The sequence below is a fragment of the Carya illinoinensis genome, chromosome 2 (genome assembly GCF_018687715.1).
Source record: "Carya illinoinensis cultivar Pawnee chromosome 2, C.illinoinensisPawnee_v1, whole genome shotgun sequence".
Classification (NCBI taxonomy): Eukaryota; Viridiplantae; Streptophyta; class Magnoliopsida; order Fagales; family Juglandaceae; genus Carya; species Carya illinoinensis.
The window spans coordinates 36,528,459-36,552,811 of NC_056753.1; the positions used below are offsets into that span (position 1 = coordinate 36,528,459).

General features: G+C 37.6%; 3 protein-coding genes across 4 annotated transcripts; 2 read left to right on the forward strand and 1 right to left on the reverse strand.

The window, feature by feature from the left end:
- Window positions 1-6,299: 6,299 nt before the first annotated feature.
- LOC122301479 (auxin transporter-like protein 1) lies at window positions 6,300-12,108 on the forward strand. The gene is made up of 10 exons (XM_043112858.1): window positions 6,300-6,475; window positions 6,567-7,095; window positions 7,183-7,371; window positions 7,495-7,680; window positions 7,787-7,899; window positions 8,042-8,225; window positions 8,367-8,464; window positions 9,826-10,033; window positions 10,347-10,604; window positions 11,620-12,108. Exons 3-10 carry the CDS (start codon window positions 7,204-7,206, stop codon window positions 11,827-11,829), a joined length of 1,425 nt encoding a protein of 474 aa, XP_042968792.1. The 5' UTR covers window positions 6,300-6,475; window positions 6,567-7,095; window positions 7,183-7,203; the 3' UTR covers window positions 11,830-12,108.
- A 1,168-nt stretch (window positions 12,109-13,276) lies between these two features.
- LOC122301480 (probable zinc metalloprotease EGY2, chloroplastic) lies at window positions 13,277-18,212 on the forward strand. Its single transcript, XM_043112859.1, has 12 exons — window positions 13,277-13,591; window positions 13,728-13,800; window positions 14,091-14,231; window positions 14,725-14,775; window positions 14,874-14,984; window positions 15,412-15,486; window positions 15,575-15,680; window positions 15,804-15,897; window positions 16,365-16,518; window positions 17,068-17,275; window positions 17,498-17,658; window positions 17,852-18,212. The coding sequence occupies exons 1-12, from the start codon at window positions 13,446-13,448 to the stop codon at window positions 18,104-18,106; spliced, it is 1,575 nt and encodes a 524-aa protein (XP_042968793.1). The 5' UTR covers window positions 13,277-13,445; the 3' UTR covers window positions 18,107-18,212.
- A 1,192-nt stretch (window positions 18,213-19,404) lies between these two features.
- On the reverse strand, window positions 19,405-23,387 carry LOC122301481 (zonadhesin-like). Of its 2 annotated transcripts, XM_043112860.1 has the most exons (6): window positions 22,686-23,387; window positions 22,273-22,396; window positions 22,086-22,200; window positions 20,577-21,629; window positions 20,166-20,419; window positions 19,405-19,695 (listed from the first exon to the last, which is right to left on the reverse strand). In XM_043112860.1, exons 1-6 carry the CDS (start codon window positions 22,879-22,881, stop codon window positions 19,629-19,631), a joined length of 1,809 nt encoding a protein of 602 aa, XP_042968794.1. In that variant the 5' UTR covers window positions 22,882-23,387; the 3' UTR covers window positions 19,405-19,628. The 2 variants fall into 2 exon arrangements, with proteins under 2 accessions (XP_042968794.1, XP_042968795.1); XM_043112861.1 differs by lacking the exon at window positions 19,405-19,695 and having other exon boundaries at window positions 20,007-20,419; window positions 22,686-23,385.
- Between the last annotated feature and the right edge of the window lie 966 nt (window positions 23,388-24,353).

A 24,353-nucleotide genomic window follows, 5' to 3' on the forward strand; every position in this document is an offset into this window, starting at 1 on the left:
GTTCATAATGATGCATAAGATTTCCACTGTTAAGGCAGACAAATGGGAGACAAAACCTTCAATTCATTTAGCAGTGTGGTTGTGCAAGAAAGGGAATAGCAGCACGGAAAGGAGTTGTGTTTTGTGGTAGGCAGGACGAGTGGTGTGATGAGATTTTGTCATGGCTTTGTATTATTCGATTGACCTTTCCTGCTTCTTTTTCTTTGTACATATCAAAATTGATGTAACATTTCATTGATTTTGGTGCTATAATGATGTCGCAATTGAATACCCTGCTGAGAAAAGATGGTTCCATCATCTTCCCATTTAAACTTGGAAATTTGCCTTGTACACCTCGATCTTATGATGTCACTGAGGTGTACCCATGAGTAATGGTTCATCGACAACAACTTCTATGAAAGAAATAGAATCACAAACTTGCTATATATAGTGCATGTAAAATCATTACAAAGGCTGAATTATATGCTGGCCAGGATACTTATTAATTGATTAATTAGGATTTCCTTTTATTTTTTGAATGGATTTTTGTTAGGCCTGTGAGTTACATAACTTCTTCTCGACCTTTGAGCTGATTAACATTTCTTGTCAATAAATGCAATACAATGGGAGTGCCCACTTTCGAGCTCCTTGAATGTTGCATTTTTATTATTTGCTTATTTATTTTTGGTTTGGGGGAGGTTTAAGTGTCAATGGTTTTAGGCTTTTAGCATTAACTCTGAAAATAAAATATAAATGGGCCCCGAGCCCAAAGTTTGGATAAGGCATATTCTAGGACCCATACCAGTGATTGCTAGACAGTCATGCCGGTAGAAATTAATGATAACCCACGACCCATAAAATAAGAACAAAAAACAACAGAAATAAAGATTAATCATATTCCAATGCTTTAAATCCAACGTATGGAATATTTTGTAATAATGTTGGGCTTTTTCTAAACTTCAGCCCCTTTTTTGGAGGGGCAACTTTAGCTTACTTTTCTGCCGTTGCTAATGGACTGATCACAGACCACACCATTACGCCAATGAGTAGTGTTTACTTAAACCTTAAAATGTAGATTTGGGATGGGCAGATTACAAAGCTGCATGATTGTCCTAATGCAACTATATCTATAAACAAAGTTTAGGGCAGTTAAAATGGCGCAGAAGGAATATTACCAATAATTATGACCCACCCTGCATAATGATTTGTTTCGTGTTAAATATAAATAATTGAACTTTTAATAAATCAACTTGTGGGGACTTGAAGTTGAAGCTAGAGCATGTCCTAGGATGCTTTGTTCCGTGACCCTCAGATTCTGGGTGGGGGAAAATGACAGAAATTACCAATAATATAAAGTGCTAATTAGTTAATTTAGTTTGCAGCGGCTCGCAGTTTTTAAATGTCACAAATCCTAATAATCCAAGCCTTTTCCTTTTTAGAATAATGTCATTTCAAGCAATGTTCTCTTTCTTGTGGCCACCAAAAAAGAAAAATCCTTCTGATCATGATTATACGTTTGGACCCTTTTTTTTTTCTTGCGTATAAGAATGGAAACAACACCATCCATCCCACCATCCAAATTTTCATGCTGATATTATCGGAGGTGTAGAGATAGTTGCAATAGGTAAAGATTGTCGAGTCCGAGGGGTTTATTCTTTTGTTTATTTTTGTTTTCCACACAAAATTGTCGAGACAGGGGGGTCTAATCCCACAATCCGGACTTGACAATTATTGACATAGAATTAAAAAATTATTATTATTATATATTAATAAATAAAACATTTCATAATTTATATAAAATCAATACATACATAAATGTTAGATGAGTGAAGTAGGTGGGTGTATAATGGTGTGCAATCGAATTGCATTGAGAAGCGCATTCGGTGACGAAATGGATTTGATGGGTGGAATTGAAATGGGGATGATGTGCTGTAAAATCAAGAAGATGGAGGGAGGACTGAGGAGCCATGCAAATTACTATGGACTGCATCATTAGTCAAGAGAGTCGAGAGGAAAAGCGAGACAGGGAGCATATTAGGGAAAAAGTTGAATAAAGATCAGGAAACCAGTAAGAATGTGGTCCCTCCCACCCACTAAACTTGTTTATTCAGCTCATGATAAGGGAAACATATGTTAATGGGGGAGGTTTTTATTTTATTTTTTAATTTTTTTTAATTTCCTTAAAAAAGGGGACTAAAGTCCCGATTAAATGCATGCTGCAAGCAAAACCTTTTTGACTGTTAAGGCTGGCTTCAGTACCTGAAAGAGCTGTTCACCAAATTCTTTTAAACGTTTTAGTCAAAGTTTCAATTCAACAAGACTCTCATTTTGGCACAACTTGGGTATATTCCTATTGTAACTTGGCCCCTCCAATCTCCATTAGATGACTGCTCCTCGTATTTGGAAATTGAAACTGAAAGGATGCCACATTATATGTTCTCAGGCTTCTTTATTTAAAATGGTAAGTTGAATGGGATGGTATTGGTTATCAAAACTACAGCTTGGATCAATATGGTTGTGAAGGACGTGTTTCACACCATTAACTATACAAACACTTGCAAATAAATGAAAAAGTGAAAGGAAAGTTCATAGAAACTCTGATGCCTAAGTTAAAGAATTAATTATTTAGGTGTTATTTATAAAAATAAAGTGGTGATGATGACTAATTTTCAAAATATATCTTAAAAACTCTCCACATTAATTGAAGTATCACATTTCTTTTCAATCGGAGGCATTACCTCCTATCTAAAATGTATATGAGGAATGCTACATATCATCCCACACCATACATTTTATATATTAAAATATTATTTTTTATTATTTATTATTTATTATTTTATTTTATTCTTATTAAACTAATTAAATTATTCTATTTATCATCCACACACTACATATTTATGATAGGAAAAATAAAAAAAAATTAAAATAAATGTGATGTATGAAGTGTGAGGATAATAAGAAAATTTTTTCAATATGTATATATATATTCACGAGACCCATTCTTGAGCTCGTACACCGTTGAGCTTCCATTACACTCGATAAGCCTTTTAAGAAGTGGGTACTAAATATCCGTTCAATGGTAACGGCACAGTTTTATTGTTGAAAAAGGAGGAATATTAACTATTTCTTTTATTTATTTTAAAAAATATAGACCTATCAACCTAATGAGATTAAAAGAAATATGAGTTAGTAGTCAAATAATAACAAATATTTTGAGTTGGTACTTTAGGACATTGATTTGGGCCCTTTCATCGAGAGTAAGTAATGGCGCTAATTTCGAAAGGGAATCTCAAAAAAAAAAAATGGAAGGCAAATTAGAGGGTCGAAAAAAACAACTGGATGGCAACGAGAGGGCTTAGCAGCATCATCAACGTCAGATTCTACTCACTAATGTTATATCGAACCCCCAGAAAAATACGATCCTGCCACACAAAACCCATCCCTCATACGTCCAGGAAGAGAAGAAAAAAGGGATCACTAGATTAAGGCCGTAGCTTTGGGTGTTGAATCTCTTTCAAATTATTTATAAATAGTATTATTTTATGAATTTTGTTGAGATGTATTTAAAATATATGTTTGAATATATAAATAAATTTAAATATGTATCTGAATGTATAAAATAAGTTAATATATGTGTAGCCTTTTATAGATTAAAAAATAATAAATCCTATTAACTATGGGTTGAAATAAATTGAGATGAGTTTGAGAAAACCTAACTTATATAATGCTAAATTTGAGATCTTTTACTAAGAGCACTTCTAATAGATTTCACAACATATTCTGTAAAATACATAATCAAAATCTATTCTTTTTATTTTACATATTAACTTTTATAATATACCATATATCAATTTATCTATATTTTTTTCATATTATTTAAATATTATTTTTTATTTATTTTAAATATTTTCTCAATCTTCGCATATCTTCTACTATTTACAATATCTCTCCATCTTCAATATCTTCATCACCCAAAAACTAATATGAATAAAAAAATCATCATTAGTAATAGACTTGAAAATAGTTTTAGTAAAAAGAACACTTGTTGTATATTTTTGTCCACCCAAGTAAGTGAAATTTTTCAAGACTTTCTCAACAACCGAACAAAGCCTAAGTAAACTGTAAGACTAGCAATGCAAATATATACCAATTTATTCTAATCACATAACCTAGATAAAAGAGAGAGAGAGAGAGAAAACTAAAGCACACATATTTTACACTCCCCAATATTTTATGAGAAATGATATTTGTAATCGTGGTTGTGCAAGCGGCGTGTAGTCACTTAAAAAAATGAATTAATATGAGATCCACATGAAAAAAAAAACTAACTTTTTAATTATGGACCACATTCTTTTTCAAAGCGATTGCACGGCGTTTGCAATTCTACGACTGTATGTAACATTGCTCATATTTTAAATGTGTCAAGACCCCATTCTCAAGGCCTCAACGTCCTAATTTTTTTTCAATGTGTCAAGACTTCTAGCCAAGAATGAACGCCAAATAGAAACAATAAAAATAGAGCTTTTTCGTCTGAACTGAAGTAGCCCAAATTAATAACCAACAAAGATCAGTAATGAACTTTGCTTTGCAGGCACAACGGCTACGCAAAGGAAAGCCTTGCGCCAAACAATCAATAGGGGCTAAATTTTAAGTTCAATACCGAGGAAACAAGCATTCACAGGAGGGAGGAACTCATTAAAAATATTTTACATGCGTAAACAATGTCCTCTAGATATAGCAGGATCACTGTAGCAAAATAGAAAATGAAGATTAAATACAACATCCATTGTAGGTCCTTTTTGAACAAATTTCTTCAAATTTTACAGATTATTGTATTTTACAGCATTCATTAGAAGTGCTCTAAGGTAGGGGTGCTACCCGCACCATACGGTGCGGGGTAGGCACCCCCCCGCCCCCCGCCCCCGCATGGGGCGGATGGGCAAAATCCCCTCCATCCCCCGCCTCCGGTGTGCGGGGGCGGGGTACCCCGTCCCCCATGACGGGGTACGGGGTGGGGGGGCAGTCCGTCCGGCCCCCCGCACCCCCCTTCTGGGCGTGAGTCCGGCGTGGCAGAGAGAGGAGGGACGGCGTGGCAGAGGGAGGAGGGACGGCGTGCGTCCGGCGTGGCAGAGGGAGGAGGGGAGGGGAGGGACTCGGGAGAAACTTTCTGGGTATGGGTTTCGGGGTCGCAGAGCACGGCGAGTTCGCGAACCTTCTTCATCAGCCCGCCCTTCCGCTTCGAGAACGTCACTTGCCACACCGTTGCTCACGACGTCGAACGAAGCCACCGGTAAGTCCTCTCTACCCGCCTCTCTTTCTGTCCGTTTCCCTCTCTGTTTCTCACCCACTGCTTTGATCTTGCCATCAAGCCTAGCCACTACTTGCCCTCCATTCAAACCACTGTGATCCAACAAGTTTCACCGCATGGTGCCACTACTCACCACTCACCCCTTTCTGCCGTAGCCTACTTGGACTGATTCAACCCAAGGTAAGTGATGTTTTTCGCAACATTATGGTTTCTAGATTGTTAGGATTATGTTGTTTGGGTTACGGATTTGGTTTATCTAAGATGGTTATATATTATATATATATTATATATGATACGTAATGGGGCGGGGGAAAAACGGACCGGGGGGGTCCGTCCCCATCCCCTGCCCCCGTTGGGGTTATAGCTTACGGGCCGGGGGGCCCCGCCCCGACCCTGACGGTGCGGATGCCCCGCCCCGCACTATGCGGGGACGGGGCGAACGGGGCGGGGCAACGGGTAACGGGGCTCCGCTGCCCACCCCTACTCTAAGGCTTTGTTTGGATATTGAGCTGAGTTAATATGAGTTGAATTTTTTACAAGTTAGTTAAGTTAGTGAAATGAGTTTTTTGTGACTTATCTAAGATGAATTTAAATATGTTTAAATATTAAAATAAATTTACATATATTTATAAAAAATAAAAAAATATTGTGAACCTACATATAAAAATTTAATATGAATTTAATAATTTAAAAATTAGTTATTTAAATGTTAAATTTAACTTCAAATTAAAGTCATAGCTGGTCCAGTCCAAATTTAGCAAAATCATAGAATAGGAAAGATTGGCACGTTTCCGCTTTAAAATAAATTATTAAGATTCATTATTAAAAAATAGATTTATTTCCCTGATTTAACCTTTTCACATTTATTTTTGTAGGCGCTGTTATTCAACTTCACACTCGCAAGGGAATTGAACACGAACTACGACGACGGGATTACAGTTGTCAGTAGTGAGAAATTACTGTACTGAGATATAGATCTGCACAAGTGCACAGACTCGTCCAATCATTTTATAAAGCCTACGCAGCACACTCGGGAGTCGGGAATCAGGGAGAGAGAGAGAGAGCAGAAAAAAAAAAAAACAAAATAGAGCAAGTACATTGCCAGAAGATCATAAGATCTCTGCAACTGTTAACAGAAAACGAAGTGGCAGCGGAAAAGAAAGAAAAATAAGGATTGGTGCTGCGAGTGTGGTGTTCCTTTTGTTTTCTCTGTTTCATAAATACCATCAATTTGTGCTCCCTTTCCTGCAAAACCACATCCTTACTTCCCCTCTTACAGGTGTTCCCTTTTCGTCGGATCTCGATTCTCAAAGTCCAGGAATCCCGAATCAAGCTCCAAGAAGCAATTACTGGGTCTTGCGCTTCTCTGTGGTTTCCAACTCAAAGTTTCCCTTCTAAGAAAGAGTGTCACCGTTGTGTTTATTGCAGTTTTTCTGTTTTTTTCTTTAGCACCGCTAATATGGCAATCTTAGGTGAGAAAGAGACAACATTGTGTGACAACTAAGGAACTGCCAATCTTGGACTCAGGTTGACTTTTGAGAATCTGGGTACATTAATGCAAAACTGTTAAGCTGTAACGGACGGCCAAGCCAATACGAGCACTTTTGCACTACTCTCGTCGGAAGGAAAGAAAACGGGCGAGCAAATTCTCTCTTGCTCAGGAGTTGCAAAAAACTACGGATTGCGGACTGTCACACATTTGTCACAAAGAAAGTCCCTTGCTTTTACTCTGCTTCTGCTTGTCCCATTATAAATCCCTTGTCAAACTCTCAAGCACAGAGCCACAGAGAGTCAGAGACTGAGATTTGGTATCCTGCGTGCGATGTTTTCTTCGAAAGATATTCTTGTGTTTAATTTTGAGATTTTGTGACTCTTTTTTACTCTCTATGTCACAGACCAATTTCGTTCGTAACAAAATGTTACCACAGCCACAAGCAGAGGAAGCCATGGTCTCGAGCTTCAACTTGACTGAGCGTGATGACAGAGAGGATGAGAAGTCAGATGAGCCAGGTTCTGGCTTCAAAAACTTTCTCTGGCACGGTGGGTCTGTCTATGATGCATGGTTCAGCTGTGCATCCAACCAGGTATATATTAGAACAAAAACACACAAAAAAATCCAAGTCATATGTCGGATTCAATTAACTATTTCCCATCAGTTTTATCTTAGAAATTTGCTCGTTTTTCTTTTTTATTTTTGGGTTTTACAGGTGGCTCAGGTTCTGTTAACGCTTCCATACTCCTTCTCTCAAATGGGTATGCTTTCAGGGATCATACTGCAGGTCTTTTATGGTATACTTGGAAGCTGGACTGCTTATCTTATCAGTATTCTCTACATCGAGTACCGAAGCCGAAAGGAGAAAGAGAATGTCAGCTTCAAGAACCATGTCATTCAGGTAATTAAAAGCCTTTCAACAACACCATGCAATTTCATGCAACTCAAATTTACAGTCCGAATTCCAGTAAAGAGCATGTTTTTTTGCTTTGTGAATCTATGGGCAGTGGTTTGAGGTGCTAGATGGTTTACTTGGTCCGTACTGGAAAGCCGTTGGGTTGGCCTTCAACTGTACCTTCCTCCTCTTTGGATCTGTTATCCAACTTATAGCCTGTGCGAGGTCCTCTTCCCTTTTTTTCATAAACTTTATTTTTTTTTTCTTTTCCAGTTTTGCTTATTGATTTTCAGCTGGAAGGGGATAACAGAAGCTGGGTTACGATTAATTTACTCAAAAGTTTGTATTTTTATGGGTGATTATGCAGTAACATATACTACATAGATGACCATTTAGACAAGAGGACATGGACATATATCTTTGGAGCTTGCTGTGCCACCACCGTGTTCATACCTTCATTCCACAACTACAGGATTTGGTCCTTCCTTGGACTGGGAATGACCACCTACACTGCTTGGTATTTGACCATCGGAGCCCTTGTTAATGGACAGGTAAACAATATTAACAAAATTAACTACTTTCCTTCTCTCCCCTGACCTTCTTCCTCCCTTATATGCGCTTGATTTAATTCCAAGCTCCATTGCATTCTCCTTTTTTTTTTCTTTTTTTTTTTCTTCTCCTACTGGTTGCAGGTAGAGGGTGTCGAGCACAGTGGCCCGACAAAGTTGGTTTTGTATTTCACAGGCGCCACCAATATATTGTATACTTTCGGCGGGCACGCCGTCACCGTGTGAGTTTGATTAAATCTCAACTTCTTAAAAACAGTCCATAATGCTGTTTTCTTTTTGGAAAATTCAGAGAAAATAAAAAGGTTGTCACCACATGATGAATGGGAACCCGTATCCATGTTTTGCACTAATTGATATTATTCCGATGTTAATGAGATTTGAAACAAATTATTTATGGGCTTCGTTAATGAACGACATGTAGTTAATTGCACTTAGACGTTTGCAAGGAAGTAAAGTATATAACAAATATATTTTTTCATTACAAAATTTGCTTTTTCTGGTTGATTTCCAAAATATGCTCTGTTCTTTATAATTGGTAAGCAAAGGGTGAGGTTCCCTCTAATCTCTATAAACGAAGTGTCGGCATAAGTTATGGTTCTTCTGCCTTTTGATTACTCTAATACCAGACCATGTGGCGATGTATTTGTTTGACAAATCTCAACTTTTAAGTCAGTCGCCTTGCATTTACAAAGTTTATGCACTTGGTCTTCCACTGATCTGACATGGCCTCCGCGGCCTTCCATTAAAAAAATGGCATGTCAGTACAATGGAAGATTTGAGGTAGTGGGTTCATTGAATAGTTGTTCCAAAAATTACGCGTTTGTTATATCCAAGTTGGGATTGCTGTATGCTTTGTTCAGTAAATGGAGTTTCATAAAATAGTGAATCTTCTTTCAAATATATTTTGGCAGACATCTAATATTGGACTCCTAGTGTACCTTACACTGTTCATTGTACCCGGTTCGTATTTAAGAGTCCACTCAGTGGAAGGCCACAGGATCTCGTGGGATTTTGCTACCTGGTTCTTTTTGTACTGTTTTATTTTTAAGCAAGACAAGTGCAAAGGATTGATTTTTTTGTCTTCTTTGTGCCTCATAAGTCAGAAGTCACAAGTGAAAGGCCTCATTTGTGCCTCATAAGTCAGAAGTCACAAGTGAAAGGCCTCATTTTTTTGTCCTACTTTGTGCCTCATAAGTAGGAAGTCACAAGGCCTTTCAGTTTGTTCCTCGTTCTTTTCAACAACCATTTCCATCTCCTCTAATTATTACAATTTTCTTAAATTATCACATAAAATAAAATAAAAAATTTAACTTTTTAAAATCTCAAAACAAAAATAATTTTAAAAAAATATATTATAATAATATTTTATTTAACTTTCAATTTTTATCTCATCTCATCTTATCTCATCTACCAAAGCAAACGAGGCTAGATAGACAGTTTCTTAATTTAAAAGCGTCATCCTTACATGTAGTCATTTTTTCCCATCGGTCTTTAACAAAATAATAAAATGCTTTGTGTATGATAAATGGCAATTGATGTGTGGTGGGGAAAAGTAAAGTTTCTAGGTTCATGTTCTTTACAGGGAAATCATGCATGCAATGTGGAAGCCTCAGAAATTCAAGTACATTTACCTCCTGGCCACCCTCTATGTGTTCACCCTTACTCTTCCATCTGCAATTGCAATGTACTGGGCCTACGGAGACAAACTCCTCACCCATGCCAACGCATTTGCACTCCTTCCCCGGAATGGATGGCGTGACGCTGCAGTCATTTTAATGCTCATTCACCAGGTCCATGCATTTTCCCTTTTGACTCGATTATTGTAACTCTACAGTCTAATGCACTGATGGAATTTTAGGAATTGAGTTGTTGCATGTAATTGGCAGAGATATTTATAGTAATTGCATACCAATTTAGCCTAATGTACTAATGAAATGAAATTTCGGGAAATTGTAATTGCTTAAGATATAACAGTTGCTTTCAACAACATGTAAAACAGATCCATACATATTGCAAACAAACCAGCAGTTTTTAGCAAATTTCATTTTTCCTTTGAAAAATCATCTAACACGTTTTAGCTGATGTACCTCATATGATTGGCAGTTCATAACATTTGGCTTTGCTTGTACGCCGCTTTATTTCGTGTGGGAGAAAGTTATAGGAATGCATGACACTAAGAGCATATTTTTGAGGGCGCTGGTGCGGTTGCCTGTGGTGATTCCAATCTGGTTCTTGGCCATTATATTTCCGTTCTTTGGTCCCATTAACTCCGCTGTGGGGGCTCTTTTGGTCAGTTTCACGGTCTATGTCATCCCCTCCTTGGCACATATGCTCACTTTCAGATCTGCATCCGCCAGAAAGGTAAATGGTTTTAATCTGGCCACCACTTTTCTGCATTTTTACCTTGTGTGTAACTCTTATCCAACTGGCTTTGCCTAGTCTACCATCTAATGCATTACCACCTGCCTCACTTCCATCCATAATGTTGACTATAGCAATTTAATGGTCAAACCTGCTTATTATATATCTTTGACCTAAATAGTTCCTATAGTCAGGTAAGAGGGCATAATGGTCATTTACACGTTCTTAAAATGGGACCTACTTGCTAATTAAGTGAATCTCAGCAATTGAATTATTAGAGAGGGTCTAATTCTGGCCTCCTAGTCCTAGCGAGGTAGTGGCTCCCTGGCTGTTAGTCACAAGTCAAGAGCCTACCTAATTGTAATCTGTTCAGGGTCATGTGTAAAGATTTTCTGGTAGCCTATCATTTTGTCTTCCTCTCAATGTTAACCTCATGATTTGTTGCTTCTGAGAAGCTTCACAACTTCTACACAAAACTCCTTTTTTATTTCTTTTCCATTGGGGTGAATTTTCAGAAACTCTTTCTGCAAGCACCATTGCTTTACTTTCTTATATAGTCCATCTAGTGAGCTGTAGTGTTTGGATTGGGAACACAATAAATGGTTCAAATTTGGCTAGTCTCTGTAGCAAAATAATAGTGTTTCTCGATTTAAGCTAGTTGATGCAGGTGGTTTTAATAGATTTCATCCTAATTTTAGAGTAACTAGAACATTTAACCAGTCTATGTGGGTGCTTTTAACCCACCAATCTTATCCTTAGGCCTAACTGATGCTTCCATTGACTTGGTGGGCTAATACATCGAGCTGACTCTACTTAAGTTATACTAATCAACAGATCCTATCTCCTTATTTTACTTTAAATTTGGTTAATCTGTTGACAATACTTTCTTTCCCTTCTCGTTCAAGCAAAACTCACAGACTTCAAGCTTCAAAATCAACTGTCCCTTTAACTTTGTAGCACACTTCTTTTTCACTTGTCTTTTAACATTTATTTGTGTAACTATCTGTGAATGTAGAATGCGGCTGAGAAGCTTCCGTTCTTCCTCCCCAACTGGACTGTCATGTTTGTGGTGAACACATTTATAGTGGTTTGGGTGCTGGTAGTCGGCTTTGGCTTTGGAGGGTGGGCTAGCATGAACAATTTCATCAACCAAGTTGACACTTTCGGGCTCTTTGCCAAGTGCTATCAGTGCCCGCCCCGAGTCCCAGGAGCAAAAAATCACTAATTTCTTCCTGCATTTTTCATAAGCAGCATCAGCATTTCTCCTTTTGCTATGTGGTGTATTTTCCCTATCCTTTTGTTAAGTCTAGTATCGTGAAAGGGGATGTTTCCTTTAGTATCAAAGCAACACTTGCATTTGGATTTCTTTTTTTTCCCCTATATATGAATGAAAATATATTCAAAGGATACCAAGGCTGAAGGGGAGCGCCAACCTAGAACATTTATCATTTGATATCAAATCTTACAAAAGCTAAAAGATGTCAGTTTTTTATGAGTTTTGGTATACTTAGGGCCTCCAAATTTTTAAAGAATACTTTGATCACAAGGAAATTCTATGGGGCATTGTATTGTCGTATCTGCTTCACATGGCTTGCACATTTGGAAACTTCCGAGTTCTGACAAGCATTAAGCTCTCTACATGTGAGTTCACATGAGTACAAAACCGTATACTCTGTATAATATAATAGTCTAAATTAAACCCCCTTTGCCTGACTCTTTGTTTATTATTTTCCCACTCACATGAACCACAACGTTATGTATCGTTTTTTTTTCCTCTTGGTTTGTTTACATATCTTTTTGCTGCATAATTATGCTGTCTTATAAGGCTGACTGGTCAAATTACAAAGGACTTACTTGGGGTCCTCGTTGATGTGAATGGCTTGAAAAGGCTGTTTTCATGTGTTTGGCGAGTGATCCATTTAAACCAAAACGGGCAAAAAAACTTGAGTTTTTCATTGAGATTTCACGAATCTTAGGTACCGAAGATTAATTTTCCAAAACGAAGAAAATTCAGAAGATAGTAGCTCTCCTATAGCGAATCTGTCTCCTATAGCGAACCTCTCCTGATTTTCTTTTATCAATTTAATGCCTTCTTGCTTGGTTAAAAAGATGCTCTACCAATGCTCTTTAAAGCACAACTTCCCAATATGTTATTTTTCTTTAAAAGCATCGAACTTTCCACATACAGAGAGTGTGAAAGCAACATTTCAACTTCTTTTCCCAGCTGTTGTGAGGATTTTTATATTCTTGATTGAGAAAGAAGTAGCCAAAAGATGATTTGGTAACCAAAAAAATGGTTGCTTTCTTCCCCCCATGACCAAAATTTGTCGTTTAGGAAAAGGCTTGGTGCTCTCGTTTAAGGCTTTTGTTCGTCAGTTTCCTAGTTTGATATGGCATGCTATTTATAACTTATAAGAGCGCATGGTGTTTCGCCTTAACAACTGAACTAGTCGCCTTAAGAGGCAAGACATCTATATAGCCCCGTGGAACTCCGTAAACCAAAACGGTTTCACTTCTTTCGGAGGTATGTGGCACCGGGACGTGGACTAAAATATATTTCTCGCCAGCCCCTCATATCCACTAAATCGCTCACGTGTCCATTTGTAATTGGTGGTCCTGGGTTCTTCTTTCGATGGTCTGAAAATAGACATAGAAAAGGAAAATATCAGCAAACTGGTATTTAAGCAACCCACAAACCTTGCAAGGTCATTCGTTTCCCTCTCTAGTTTGGCTTGCTCGCTCTCACTGGATAAGCCTCAAAGACTCTCGAATCTTCCATTTTACAAGCTTTCTATGGCTTTGGGATTTCAATCAGACTAAAGCCTGTTGTTCACTCAGAAAATGAATTTTCCAGCTACTATTCGCATATCACAGTGCAGCTCTTGCTGCGATCTCCGTTTTCAGCCCTACTTTGCTTTCTCGACTGGTTCTTGGAAACAACCTTGTCGTTGGAGCACCTCGAAGTCGAAGTTGTACCAGGTTTCTAGGTAACTATTTTTTGCAAGTATATAGGCTTATCAGTCGCGATTTTGAATTGTACAATGGTTATCGAATTTACATTTCGTTTTTTTTTTTTTTTTTTTTTTTTTTTTTTTTCCAATTGGTTATATTGTTATAATTAAGACCTCGTGGGAAGCGAGAGATTTCCTGTAGAGCGACTGAGACACAGACTGAACCAGATAGCAATGAGGATAAGGTACCTCCACTATTTTATTTTAATTCTTAATTTTGTTGAGGATGGTATTCTATATTGCTTGATTCGATGCATTACAGAACGTTTGATTTATGAATTTTTTCACCGATTGCAACATAGTTTTAGTTACAAATTTGTTCAAAGGGTGCAACAGAAACCATGAAAAAAAATTAACTCCTATGTTTTACGAACTTATGTTCAATGCAACAAAATTGCTTTTGTTTTTGTTTTTTTTTTTTTCAAAATTGGCAATAACCATAATTGATTTTGGACGTTTTTCTGACTATTTCTAGGACAAAGAAGTGAGTAAAGATGAGGTTTCACCTTCCACTGATTCCTTTGTGGAAGATAACTCTCAGCTTGATTCTAGGCCTTTTATTGCGGAACAAATAAGCAATAATGATGAGGAAACTCCGACTCAAGGTGCTGTCCAGGTACTTTTGTTTAATATGGACGAAGTAATAGTCAACACGCCATAGTTACTGCTTGATCGGAACATGAATATGGCACACTCCGAGCAATTGGATGTCACTTTTTTTTTTTTTTTTTCTCTCTTTATGTTTAGTGCAATTGGATGTCACTTTCTTAGCCTTTCTCCTTGACGGATGTGTAAATAAAATTTGATGATATTCTTTTTCAAGCGGCGCTTCTTTAAAGTAGAAAGCCAGAGAGTTTTTTTTTTTTTTTTGCCGTATTTCCCCAGGTTGCTTTTTATACATAGAAAATTCGACTCCATTATGTTTTTCGATCATGAACTTATGTTGACTTCATCTTAAGGCAATTGTCAGTTAAATTTTCATTCCCCCTCTAGAAAGGGTTGTGTTCAGGATTGGTTTACCTTACATGTTTTCGTTTACTGCAAGACAGTTATTTTCATGAGCATGGAACTCTGCGCCTTTAATTGTGTTGAGATTTTGTTTGAAACAGGACCTTGATAGTGTAGAAGTTGCAAGCGGATCTCCTCTGCCAGGTGTGAAGGTGATTATGATGAGTGCTTAACGTACCCTGCATTAGAAATTACTTGTATTATTTATCTCTCCCCTTTGACATTTCTTTCGTAAAAAATCTCTGAACAGCCACAGCAACTGGATGAATTGATCAGGATACCAAAGGAAACGATTGAAATTCTTAAGAATCAAGTATTTGGCTTTGATACATTTTTTGTGACAAGCCAAGATCCGTATGAGGTGAGTTAATTGCATAGACAGGTTTGAATTTCACTCAGAATTCTACTCGTAACACCCATATAACTTCACTGTCGTGTCAGACAATATTTTTTTTTATAATTGATGTGACAGGTATACCAATGCCTACCATGTCAATGATATTACACGGTTGTTATACTTGGGGTGTTACAAGTAGCAAGATTCTTCCACTCCCTCCCTCCTGTTCCCTCCCATAATGCTAGTTGGCAACTTCTATTTGAAAGTAAGTTTAGAAACAAAAGGAAAAAAAAAAAGAAAAAGAGAAAAGATTTGCAACATGTTATACTTTTTCTAGCCCCAGCAATTCTACCTCTCTTTTTCTTTTCATATTTGGCTTAACCTACTACGGTGCTACCTATTAAAGTCTCCCCATTATAACATGTTGGGTTTATTATGTTACTTCTGCCAGGGTGGAGTGTTGTTTAAAGGAAACCTGCGAGGGCAGGCAGCTACAAGTTATGAAAAGATAGCAAAGCGAATGCAGGTATCTGTAACTATGCTTCTTTCATATTGTATTTATAAAGTTCTACTGATTTTTTGTTTAACTTAATCTGTGTACCCTCTATATTTAGGATAAATTTGGGGATGCATATAAGCTTTTTCTTCTAGTAAATCCTGAGGATGATAAACCCGTGGCAGTCGTAGTTCCACGGAAGACATTGCAGCCAGAAACAACAGGTATTAATTCAGATCTTGCACATGAATTACTTGTTCTAATTTTCATAATATTTTCCATTAGACGCTATGAATCTGAATATCTATATATTTTGTATATGATGAATTTGTTATTATGTTTTGCAGCTGTCCCAGAGTGGTTTGCTGCTGGGGCCTTTGGATTGGTCACAGCGTTTACCTTACTGCTTCGGAATGTCCCTGCACTGCAGTCCAACTTATTGTAAGTAATCCTATTTCTATGTTTCATGTCTTATTTAAGCAACTACAAAGTATGGCTTGTTTTGAACCCACAAAATCAATTTCATATTCTTGTTCCTTTACCAATTTAGAAGAGTTAAATATTCTAATTTTTTGGCACACATCATATTTAAGATTCTTAGATTTTGTTCAAGTAAACTAGTTTATTAAGGATTCCTTTAAGCCGAGCATACTTATCATGTAAGAGGACATTGACTTAATCAAATTCTTCTTTTTAGCTTATGGAGACATTTCCTCCTATTTGAAAATGTTCTTAATTATAAGTGCTTGTTTCTTTTAGTTAAAGAAATTTTTTAGTTAATTATCTGCTTCTGAGATTTTATCTTGAACTTCGATGTGTTGTTGTGCTAGCATTTATTTTTTAACTGAAGTCAACAGTCAGCTGTATATTAATTTTTTACCTCAAACGTTTTAATATTAATGTCCCAGATCAACTTTTGACAATCTCGACTTGTTAAAGGATGGACTTCCTGGAGCATTAGTAACTGCACTTCTACTTGGGGCACATGAACTCGGCCACATTTTAGTTGCAAAAAGCACTGGAATTAAGCTTGGGGTGCCATATTTTGTTCCCAGTTGGCAGGTGACATATGTGCTTATTCTGTAGTGATTCTTTTCTATAAAGAAATCTTTTATGTATGATTTTTACATTTACGTCGATGGATCTTTGTAGTTTTTTTTTTTTTTAATATTTATCTTATTTTTCCCGGATGCATTTAATGAGATACCAGTCCTAATGCGACACTGAATCTAGAAGTAACTTTATTGGTGATTGACATCTGATTGTTGCCGGACTGACTTTAAATAACCTAAATGAGAAATTGTCTTCTGGAAATGCTCTTCTCCTACCCCTAACAAATAGTAACTGCAGCATTTGATGTTACTTTCAATGATTGTCTTGACCCAAGTTGCAAGAAATGTGGAGCAAGTATAATCAGAGTGGCTATACCGGTTATTTTGATTTTTCTGCTTCCTACCTACTCTGATATGGAATTACTTAAACAGCTATCCCCTAACAATTTGTGTGGCATTATTACCACCGGGCAGTTATGTTGGCAATCAATTTGTGCTATCTTCCAATTTGTGGTATTTTGTTTTTTTGTGAAAATCTAATTAGTTGTTTTGGTGGCAGATAGGCTCTTTTGGTACCATTACAAGGATTATAAATATTGTACCTAAGCGAGAAGATCTTCTGAAGGTTGCAACAGCAGGCCCATTAGCCGGGTTTTCACTTGGTCTTGTTCTTTTGCTTTTAGGGTTCATCGTACCACCTAATGATGGTATTGGCGTCCTCGTTGATGCTTCTGTATTTCATGAGTCATTTCTCGCTGGGGGTATTGGTGAGCACTTCAGTCAATATGTTGCCTGCAGAACTTTATGCATTCACATGTTAAATTGTGGGTTTGAGTATCTTGATTTTTATTTTGTTCAGTCCTGGATATGCCAGCAAATTTTTCCAGAAATCCCTCGTGTATTCTATATTCCGTGATCGCGTTATATTGGATTTTGTTTCATTTGTGTATAAATAAAACATTGACTTGTGACTCTTGGTTCTTTTATAGCTAAGCTGGTTCTTGGCAATGTGCTCAAGGAAGGCAGTACCATATCTGTTAATCCTCTCGTGCTATGGGCATGGGCTGGACTCCTAATTAATGCCATTAACAGTATTCCGGCAGGAGAGCTTGATGGGGGAAGAATATGTTTCGCCATATGGGGAAGAAAGGTATTCCTTTTGAAGTTGAATATACTTTACTAGAACCGGGGAACATTGAACCTGATTATTATTCTTACTACTGAAAGTCTTCTTTCACGTTGCTAATAAGCTGGACTAAGCTGCCGAGCCCCTTGAAACATCTGATCTTCTATGGATGTTCAGATGTAGAGAGAATATACTGATTAAGCTTTTCATCTGACAGGCTTCATCTCGCTTCACAGCTGCCTCTATTGCACTGCTTGGACTATCCTCACTATTTAATGATGTGGCATTTTATTGGGTAGTTCTGATATTCTTCTTACAGAGAGGGCCAATTGCTCCACTTTCAGAGGAAATAACTGATCCTGATGAAAAGTACATTGCCCTTGGAGTACTAGTTTTGGCTTTAGGTTTGCTGGTATGCTTACCATACCCCTTTCCCTTTACAGATGAAGCAATCACCAGTCCATTTTTGTAGGATTTGTCTTAGAACCCAAATGTATTTGTTGGACAAAAATTATACTTTGAAAAACATGTTCGATATTTTTTTATTTCATCATTGAGAAAATTGATGTTGCACAAAATTTTTTGTTCGTCTAAAGCCATTCTGCCTACAAATTAGGGTGGAAACATTGGTTTCGAGAGATTCTTTTCTCTTCCCCCAATGATTGGCAGCTGACGTCTTGGTCCTGATACAAATAGGTCTGGCTATACACATATTTGGTTACAGTTTGGCAGATAAATAGGGAGAGAGCGTCGAGAACAGAGAGCCTATCAAATAAAAGATGGCGATTGTGATTTTTTAAAATGCAATCTAAGCACCAGGAGAATGATGAGGTACCTCGGTATAACGTATAATAATGACTATTTGGCAATAATACTTACGATTTCAAGTATAATGTGGCAACTTGAAATTCAAGATGGTGCTAGAGACGAGTTGTGTCATTGCAGTTGGGTCTCTTTAATTTTGATAGCAGAAACTAGGGATTGTATAATCTTTTGCTTTCTGCAGAAAGGGCACTCTGTCATGATTCATTTAAACCCATCCACTTTAGGACGTGTTTGGGGGCCACTGGATTTACTCCATGTTGTCACCACCTACCCGAAAGCTGAGTTTTTCCTTCCCACTTCCTTGATTGTTGAGACTCCTCGTACTGATTGCCCGTTTCTCTCAACTTAAACGCGGTGACGGTGACCCAAATGAAGGGGAGCTGTCGCAATATGGGGGGTGTCGTTACATTAGAATGGTGGCACAGGACGGTTTGGTGATGGCAGTTTAATGGCTTTTGAAGCTTGCATTTGATACGCCTACATGTGGTCCATCTCCTAAATTTGTGATTCCCAAAACATATCTATGTATGATATGGCAGACCCACTCCTTTCACGGGGTTTCTGTTTTGTGATCCAGCTTTTTAATTTAGAAAAAGGGAACTACTCGGTTGCACACCAACCTTGACCCATTGCTTGTATGCATCTTTCGGCCGTTAATCGCCCTCCAGTTTATCTGGAAAGACAATTGAAGCCTTGGCATTCCATGAAAAGTAGAGGTTTTCTTTTTTCATCACTTAAACTTGTTATTACTATTAATTGGGAAGATGTGCAACCCCACCCGTGATTTGGCACTTTTGGGTCTCGAGACCCCAGTTTTCATAAAGTGAACATTTTGAAATCCAAGTTTTTCAATCTTTAATTTACAGTTTCAAAACAAATTACATTTGTAATCTTGAATGCATTTTTAAAAGAAGGAAGGAAAAAAAAAAAAAAAAAAAATTGGGATGCATGGTCACATTTTCCGTTATTTTTGTTATTAATATTGTAAATATCAATCAGAAGCTTACCTACATATGAAAGGATTGATGAAATACATATAACAGAAAAGGGTGCGCAGATTGATGGATTAAGATTACTCTCCACTGCATTACTCACAATTTGATGGATTGGTATTTCTGTTACCACTAGCCGAACGATTGGCGCCACTGCAACCGATTTCATTGTTGGGTTTACTCTACATAGACATGCAGCCCAATTGGTGACAACGAGGACTTTGATTTCGCTAATTTCAACATCCTTGCATATAAGTGGAAACACGGCAGTGTAAGCAAGCATGCTTCTTCCTTTACCTCGAATACTTGTCTCAGTAAAAGCATTAGAATAAAACAAGCATAGAAGTAAATTGTTCGCCAGCTGATTAGTGATCTTGATTTGAATCAGGGAGTTAGGGAGGGAAAGTAATCTGATTCTAGTTTTCAATGAAAAGGGTCAAAACTTTCAAAGCAAGTACACAACACAAACGTGTAAAAAATGGTCAGGACTGTTCAGTACACAACTAGTTTCCCTAACTAAACAACCATGAGTTACATGATGTCAAATTCCCATAATGCCAGTAAATTTAAAATAATCATTGAAGCATGACTTGGGTCAGTTCATTATAGGAAGTGGATTCTCTTTAGCTGTCGGAATGATTCAGATTCACAATGAAAATATAGGAAGATTACAACAAAGTAATATCTCAGCATAATAGGCCTTAGAACAATCACCTGCCATGCATACTAGCGGGTGAACGAACACCCCTGTCGCTACCAATATCATCTTCTAGTTCACTTCCATACAAACATAGGCCATTATTGTTCACACTAACTTCGGAACTAGCATTGCTGCTCGTGGCAAGAGGAGAGTCTGAAACACTAATAGCTCTGCTTAGTGCAGGTCCGGACCTTACACTGTACATAGACGATGCTGGAATATTTGTCATCAGCGGTCGTAAATTACCTGGAATGCTTCGCCTTATATCCTGCTTGGGGGAAACTTTTATCAGAAATTTGTGTTGGAAAATGAGGAGCAAATGTTGAGTTTTCAAAGTATAGTAATATGCCAAAAATTAACAAGAAACAGGGATGAGCATGTCATGCCAGTGTTGTCAAACAATAATCTGCAAAACTTGCACATACCATATGCCTCATAGCCATATCTAGGGATTTCTTTGAGAGTGTTCTTCCAAAGCCTGAACCGTCTGGGGATGAGGATGACTTCCCTGAGAGATTACTGTAAGAAGAATGTTTGTCATCTTGCTTTGGCGGTGCCAGTTTCCGCATGTTTATTACCCTTTCAACCATTTTCGTTCCAACTAAGCCTGGGCTCACATTGTCATTAACTTTAGAATACCCACGATTTACCGCAGGAACAGAACTACCACTGCCATGAAGCATGCCATTGGATGCTCGTCCTCTTGAAGGAGAGCATGATTGCCTTCTTGGTCTTCCATTAGAACCAGGCTCGACAGAGGAAGATCGAGAACTAGGTTGTCCAGGCCTACCCCTAGTAGCGGATAGTGGCCTATCAAGAACTGACGTCCTTAAATTTGGTGGAGCATCAAGTGAGAAACCAGGCATCTCAGAGGGTTTCCATGGTCTGGACTTCACCGTTGGGGAAGTGCCACGTGATGGCATAGGGTTTCTTGATGTCATTGGAGCTGGCTTTGAAACTGACGAAGATGACTTAGTTAGAGGAGCAGAAACACTGGAAACACTCGATGGTGTGGATGGTCGTCTAGTAGGTGTTGCAGCCCTAGATGTGGACTTGGATGGAGGCAAAGTGGTTCTGGCAGTTGGAGTTGAAGACCTTGCTGTAGACCTGGATAAAGGTGTGGAGGATCTTGCCGGTACTGTGGGCTTCACTGCAGGAACTGTAGACTTAGTTAGAGGAACTGTAGACTTAGTTGCAGGAACTGTGTACTTTGTTGCAGGAATTGTGGACGTAGTTGCAACAACTGCAGGCTTAGTTGAAAGCAAGGTTGCCCTTGATGTAGGTGTCGAGGATCTTGAAGGTTTAGATCCTGTGGTCAATGTGGGCCGTCCAGTTGGTGTGGCAGGTCTTGATCCTGGTCCCCCTGATGATGAAGGCCTGCGAGTCCCAGCAACTGAAGTCTTAAACCCAGGGGAGGAAGCTGCTTGTTTAGATACTGAGTTGCTCCTTGTAGTAGGCTCTGGCTGTAGGTTTGCTAACTAAAACAAGAATGAAGGAGTTATAAAGAAAAAACAAGAATGAAGGAATGACTTAGTATGTATCCGCCATGAATTCAAGCATAATGTTACTGCCAAAATATAAATAGCGGACTGCCATTAGAATTGCCTCGTGGCTGTGGAATTTCGAAAGATTAATATATATTGGAGAATTTATAGAGGACCTACAACAATTTTTAACTCTGATAGAAACTAAAGCCTTGAAATCGCTTAACACTCTAAAAACTAAGATGTGTTAGTTTAGTCATGTTAAAAATTGGAAATTTTAAGTTCAGGAAATTGCAAGAGCACCCTGTCAGACATGTGATATGTTAATTGGTTCCAAAAGTTTAAATAGTCTGATGAATGCACAAGTGAAATTCTGAACCTCGACCAACCATCAAGTTCTGAGGATAAAAGTATCTCAAAAACTATAATAAAAGTTTCAATACTGCTTACCCTAGATTTCAGCACAGTGGGGCGAGCCTTTGGGGTACCAAGCTGACTCCTTATGGTCTTTTGTGATTCCACCTCCAAAGAAGGAAATAGAGGTGTACCAGGAGGGGTTAGAAGCCTGAAAATAGATGAAAATTCTATCAGCACCAACACAAATAACACAGTACCAGTCATAGTCATTTTTAATTACCAGTCATAGTCATTTTTATCATTTTCAGAATTGAGGAAATCATCAGCACCGGTCTTGCGGGCTGCCGCTGGCGCCGGCGTTGAAGATGAAATATTAAATATAGGAGAAGTTCCGGGATTAGATCCTGCAATACGAACAACACCAAATAACAAACACAATATCAATCATCAAGACCAATTGCTCTATCTGAATTCAGCAAGATTACGTACAAATGAAATAAAAATAGAACCCCGTTATCAGTGGAAATGGAAGAACAATTACAAACGCAGTAGAAGCAAGATATATGTCCTTTATTTTCAGTAATTCTACTTTCCATTAATAACATAGAAGTGAGAACGCTCATTCTACGTTGTACACTATCTAAAAGACCTCAGAAGCACAAAACTCCCAACATCGCTCGAACAAATAGGTACCTAAAGGCGCGTCGAACTCTTCCGAGTTGTTTAGAAGAAGATCATTCCGTTCTTTTTCACACTTCTTCATCTCAAGGAACAAGGCGAGTTCTTCCTCCTTCTCCTTCATCATTGAAGCCCTCAGAGCCAACTGCTGCTGCCTCTGCCTCATCGCAGCTGGCATTTGCGACTCCTGAGCCCTGAAACTCCGATTCATCTCCAAAACCTAGCTCACGGCTCTCAATAATAGAAATCAAACAATAGCAGATCAAAGTAAAGAAATCCCCAAAGCTCTGAACGAAAACGTAGCTTAGCTTATCACGTCTCTGACCACAGCAACAACTTCTAAACACTCCACAACAATTTAGATCTGCAATGGAAGCGTAATCTACCGCATTTCGCAAGGCTCACTTCAAATAATAAGTTTGACCTCACCCAATGCCAGTGGCTTGCAGAAAAATCCGAAAGCTCAGCTCAAGAAAACCGTCATTATAGCAAAGCAAAGCTGAAGCCTATAAGTATAGGAGATAGAGATCGAGATAGGAGGAACCGCCAATGAAGCTCAACGAAGCCAAAGACACAGAGAAATATCGCAGAGATAGTGGGATTTGAATGGTAAATAGGTGGGGAATGGAGTCCGAAACGGGGAAAATAGAGGGAGACGAATCTATTACATCTTGCGTGGTTTCTATCACTTCAACTTGAAGACTACGTTTAGAGGTTGGACGTTTAGGTGGGATTAGTCACGATAATGCCCTCTCCTCCTCCTCCTTTCTTTTCCCATCTTCTCGTGCAATTTTTTAATGTAAAAATTAATATTTAAATAAAAGACTATTATTTTAATTAAAAAATAGCACCGTTATATTGATTTATTATAAATCAAATTCTTGTATGTTTATAATTTCTATTGATCGATGTTTATATTTTTTGAAAAATCTAGCATTTTTGTGATGTTTATAACAAATAATACTAAAATTATTATCTTATTTTGTTGAGCTTAGTAGGGTGATGTGAAGATGGTTTGTAACGTCAAACTATTAAAGTTGTTACGTTGTTTTCAAGCTATCATTAATTTTGCAATTAACTCAATGATTTAAATTTACTATTTTAAGATAATACCACGTTAGCGGGAACAAACATCATTATTATTATAATTATAAATAACGATTATATCCAAAGGTTTTTGATCGTGGCATACCTCTTGAAATGAGTTGATTGCCCACGTGTCTTGTTTGATTCAAATGATTTATATATATTTTTTTTTAAAAAAAAATCGAGTTTACTTCGGATACACATAAAAATCCAATTTTTTATGGTAAATTATTATTATTTTTCCTTAAAATAACTATATGAGACTTATATAACTATAATTGTATTTAGTATTATTAAAAGATTGGCCATGTGGTACAATCCAAACACGTTTGTATGTACCTATCCGTCCAAATAAAAAGATTTATGAGTTGTCCTCAACTAGAAGTTACCAAGTACCTTGAATTCAGATTACCAACCAAAACAAACATAAAATATTTTTTAAAACCCCCCCCCCCCCCCTCTATGCAAATGATCCAACTCCCTTGTCACATAAAGTTTCAAAATCAACATGTTAATTTGTTAAACGACATGTGACTTTTATTATGGAATTTTTATGTAATCTGATGTAATATTATAATGCCTCAATAGAATATCCAT

What these genes read in the sequence shown, in the direction of transcription:
- LOC122301480 (XM_043112859.1), top strand. Translation starts at nt 13,446, where the DNA reads ATGAATTTTCCAGCTACTATTCGCATATCACAGTGCAGCTCTTGCTGC. An exon ending in GCACTGCAGTCCAACTTATT is followed by an intron (nt 15,898 to 16,364) that starts GTAAGTAATCCT and finishes TTAATGTCCCAG; the next exon opens with ATCAACTTTTGACAATCTCG. An exon ending in TCGCCATATGGGGAAGAAAG is followed by an intron (nt 17,659 to 17,851) that starts GTATTCCTTTTG and finishes TTCATCTGACAG; the next exon opens with GCTTCATCTCGCTTCACAGC.
- LOC122301479 (XM_043112858.1), top strand. Translation starts at nt 7,204, where the DNA reads ATGTTACCACAGCCACAAGCAGAGGAAGCCATGGTCTCGAGCTTCAAC. An exon ending in GAGCCCTTGTTAATGGACAG is followed by an intron (nt 8,226 to 8,366) that starts GTAAACAATATT and finishes TACTGGTTGCAG; the next exon opens with GTAGAGGGTGTCGAGCACAG. An exon ending in TTTTAATGCTCATTCACCAG is followed by an intron (nt 10,034 to 10,346) that starts GTCCATGCATTT and finishes TATGATTGGCAG; the next exon opens with TTCATAACATTTGGCTTTGC.
- LOC122301481 (XM_043112860.1), bottom strand. Translation starts at nt 22,881, where the DNA reads ATGAATCGGAGTTTCAGGGCTCAGGAGTCGCAAATGCCAGCTGCGATG. An exon ending in AGAGTTCGACGCGCCTTTAG is followed by an intron (nt 22,397 to 22,685) that starts GTACCTATTTGT and finishes TTCGTATTGCAG; the next exon opens with GATCTAATCCCGGAACTTCT. An exon ending in GATAAAAATGACTATGACTG is followed by an intron (nt 22,201 to 22,272) that starts GTAATTAAAAAT and finishes ATCTATTTTCAG; the next exon opens with GCTTCTAACCCCTCCTGGTA.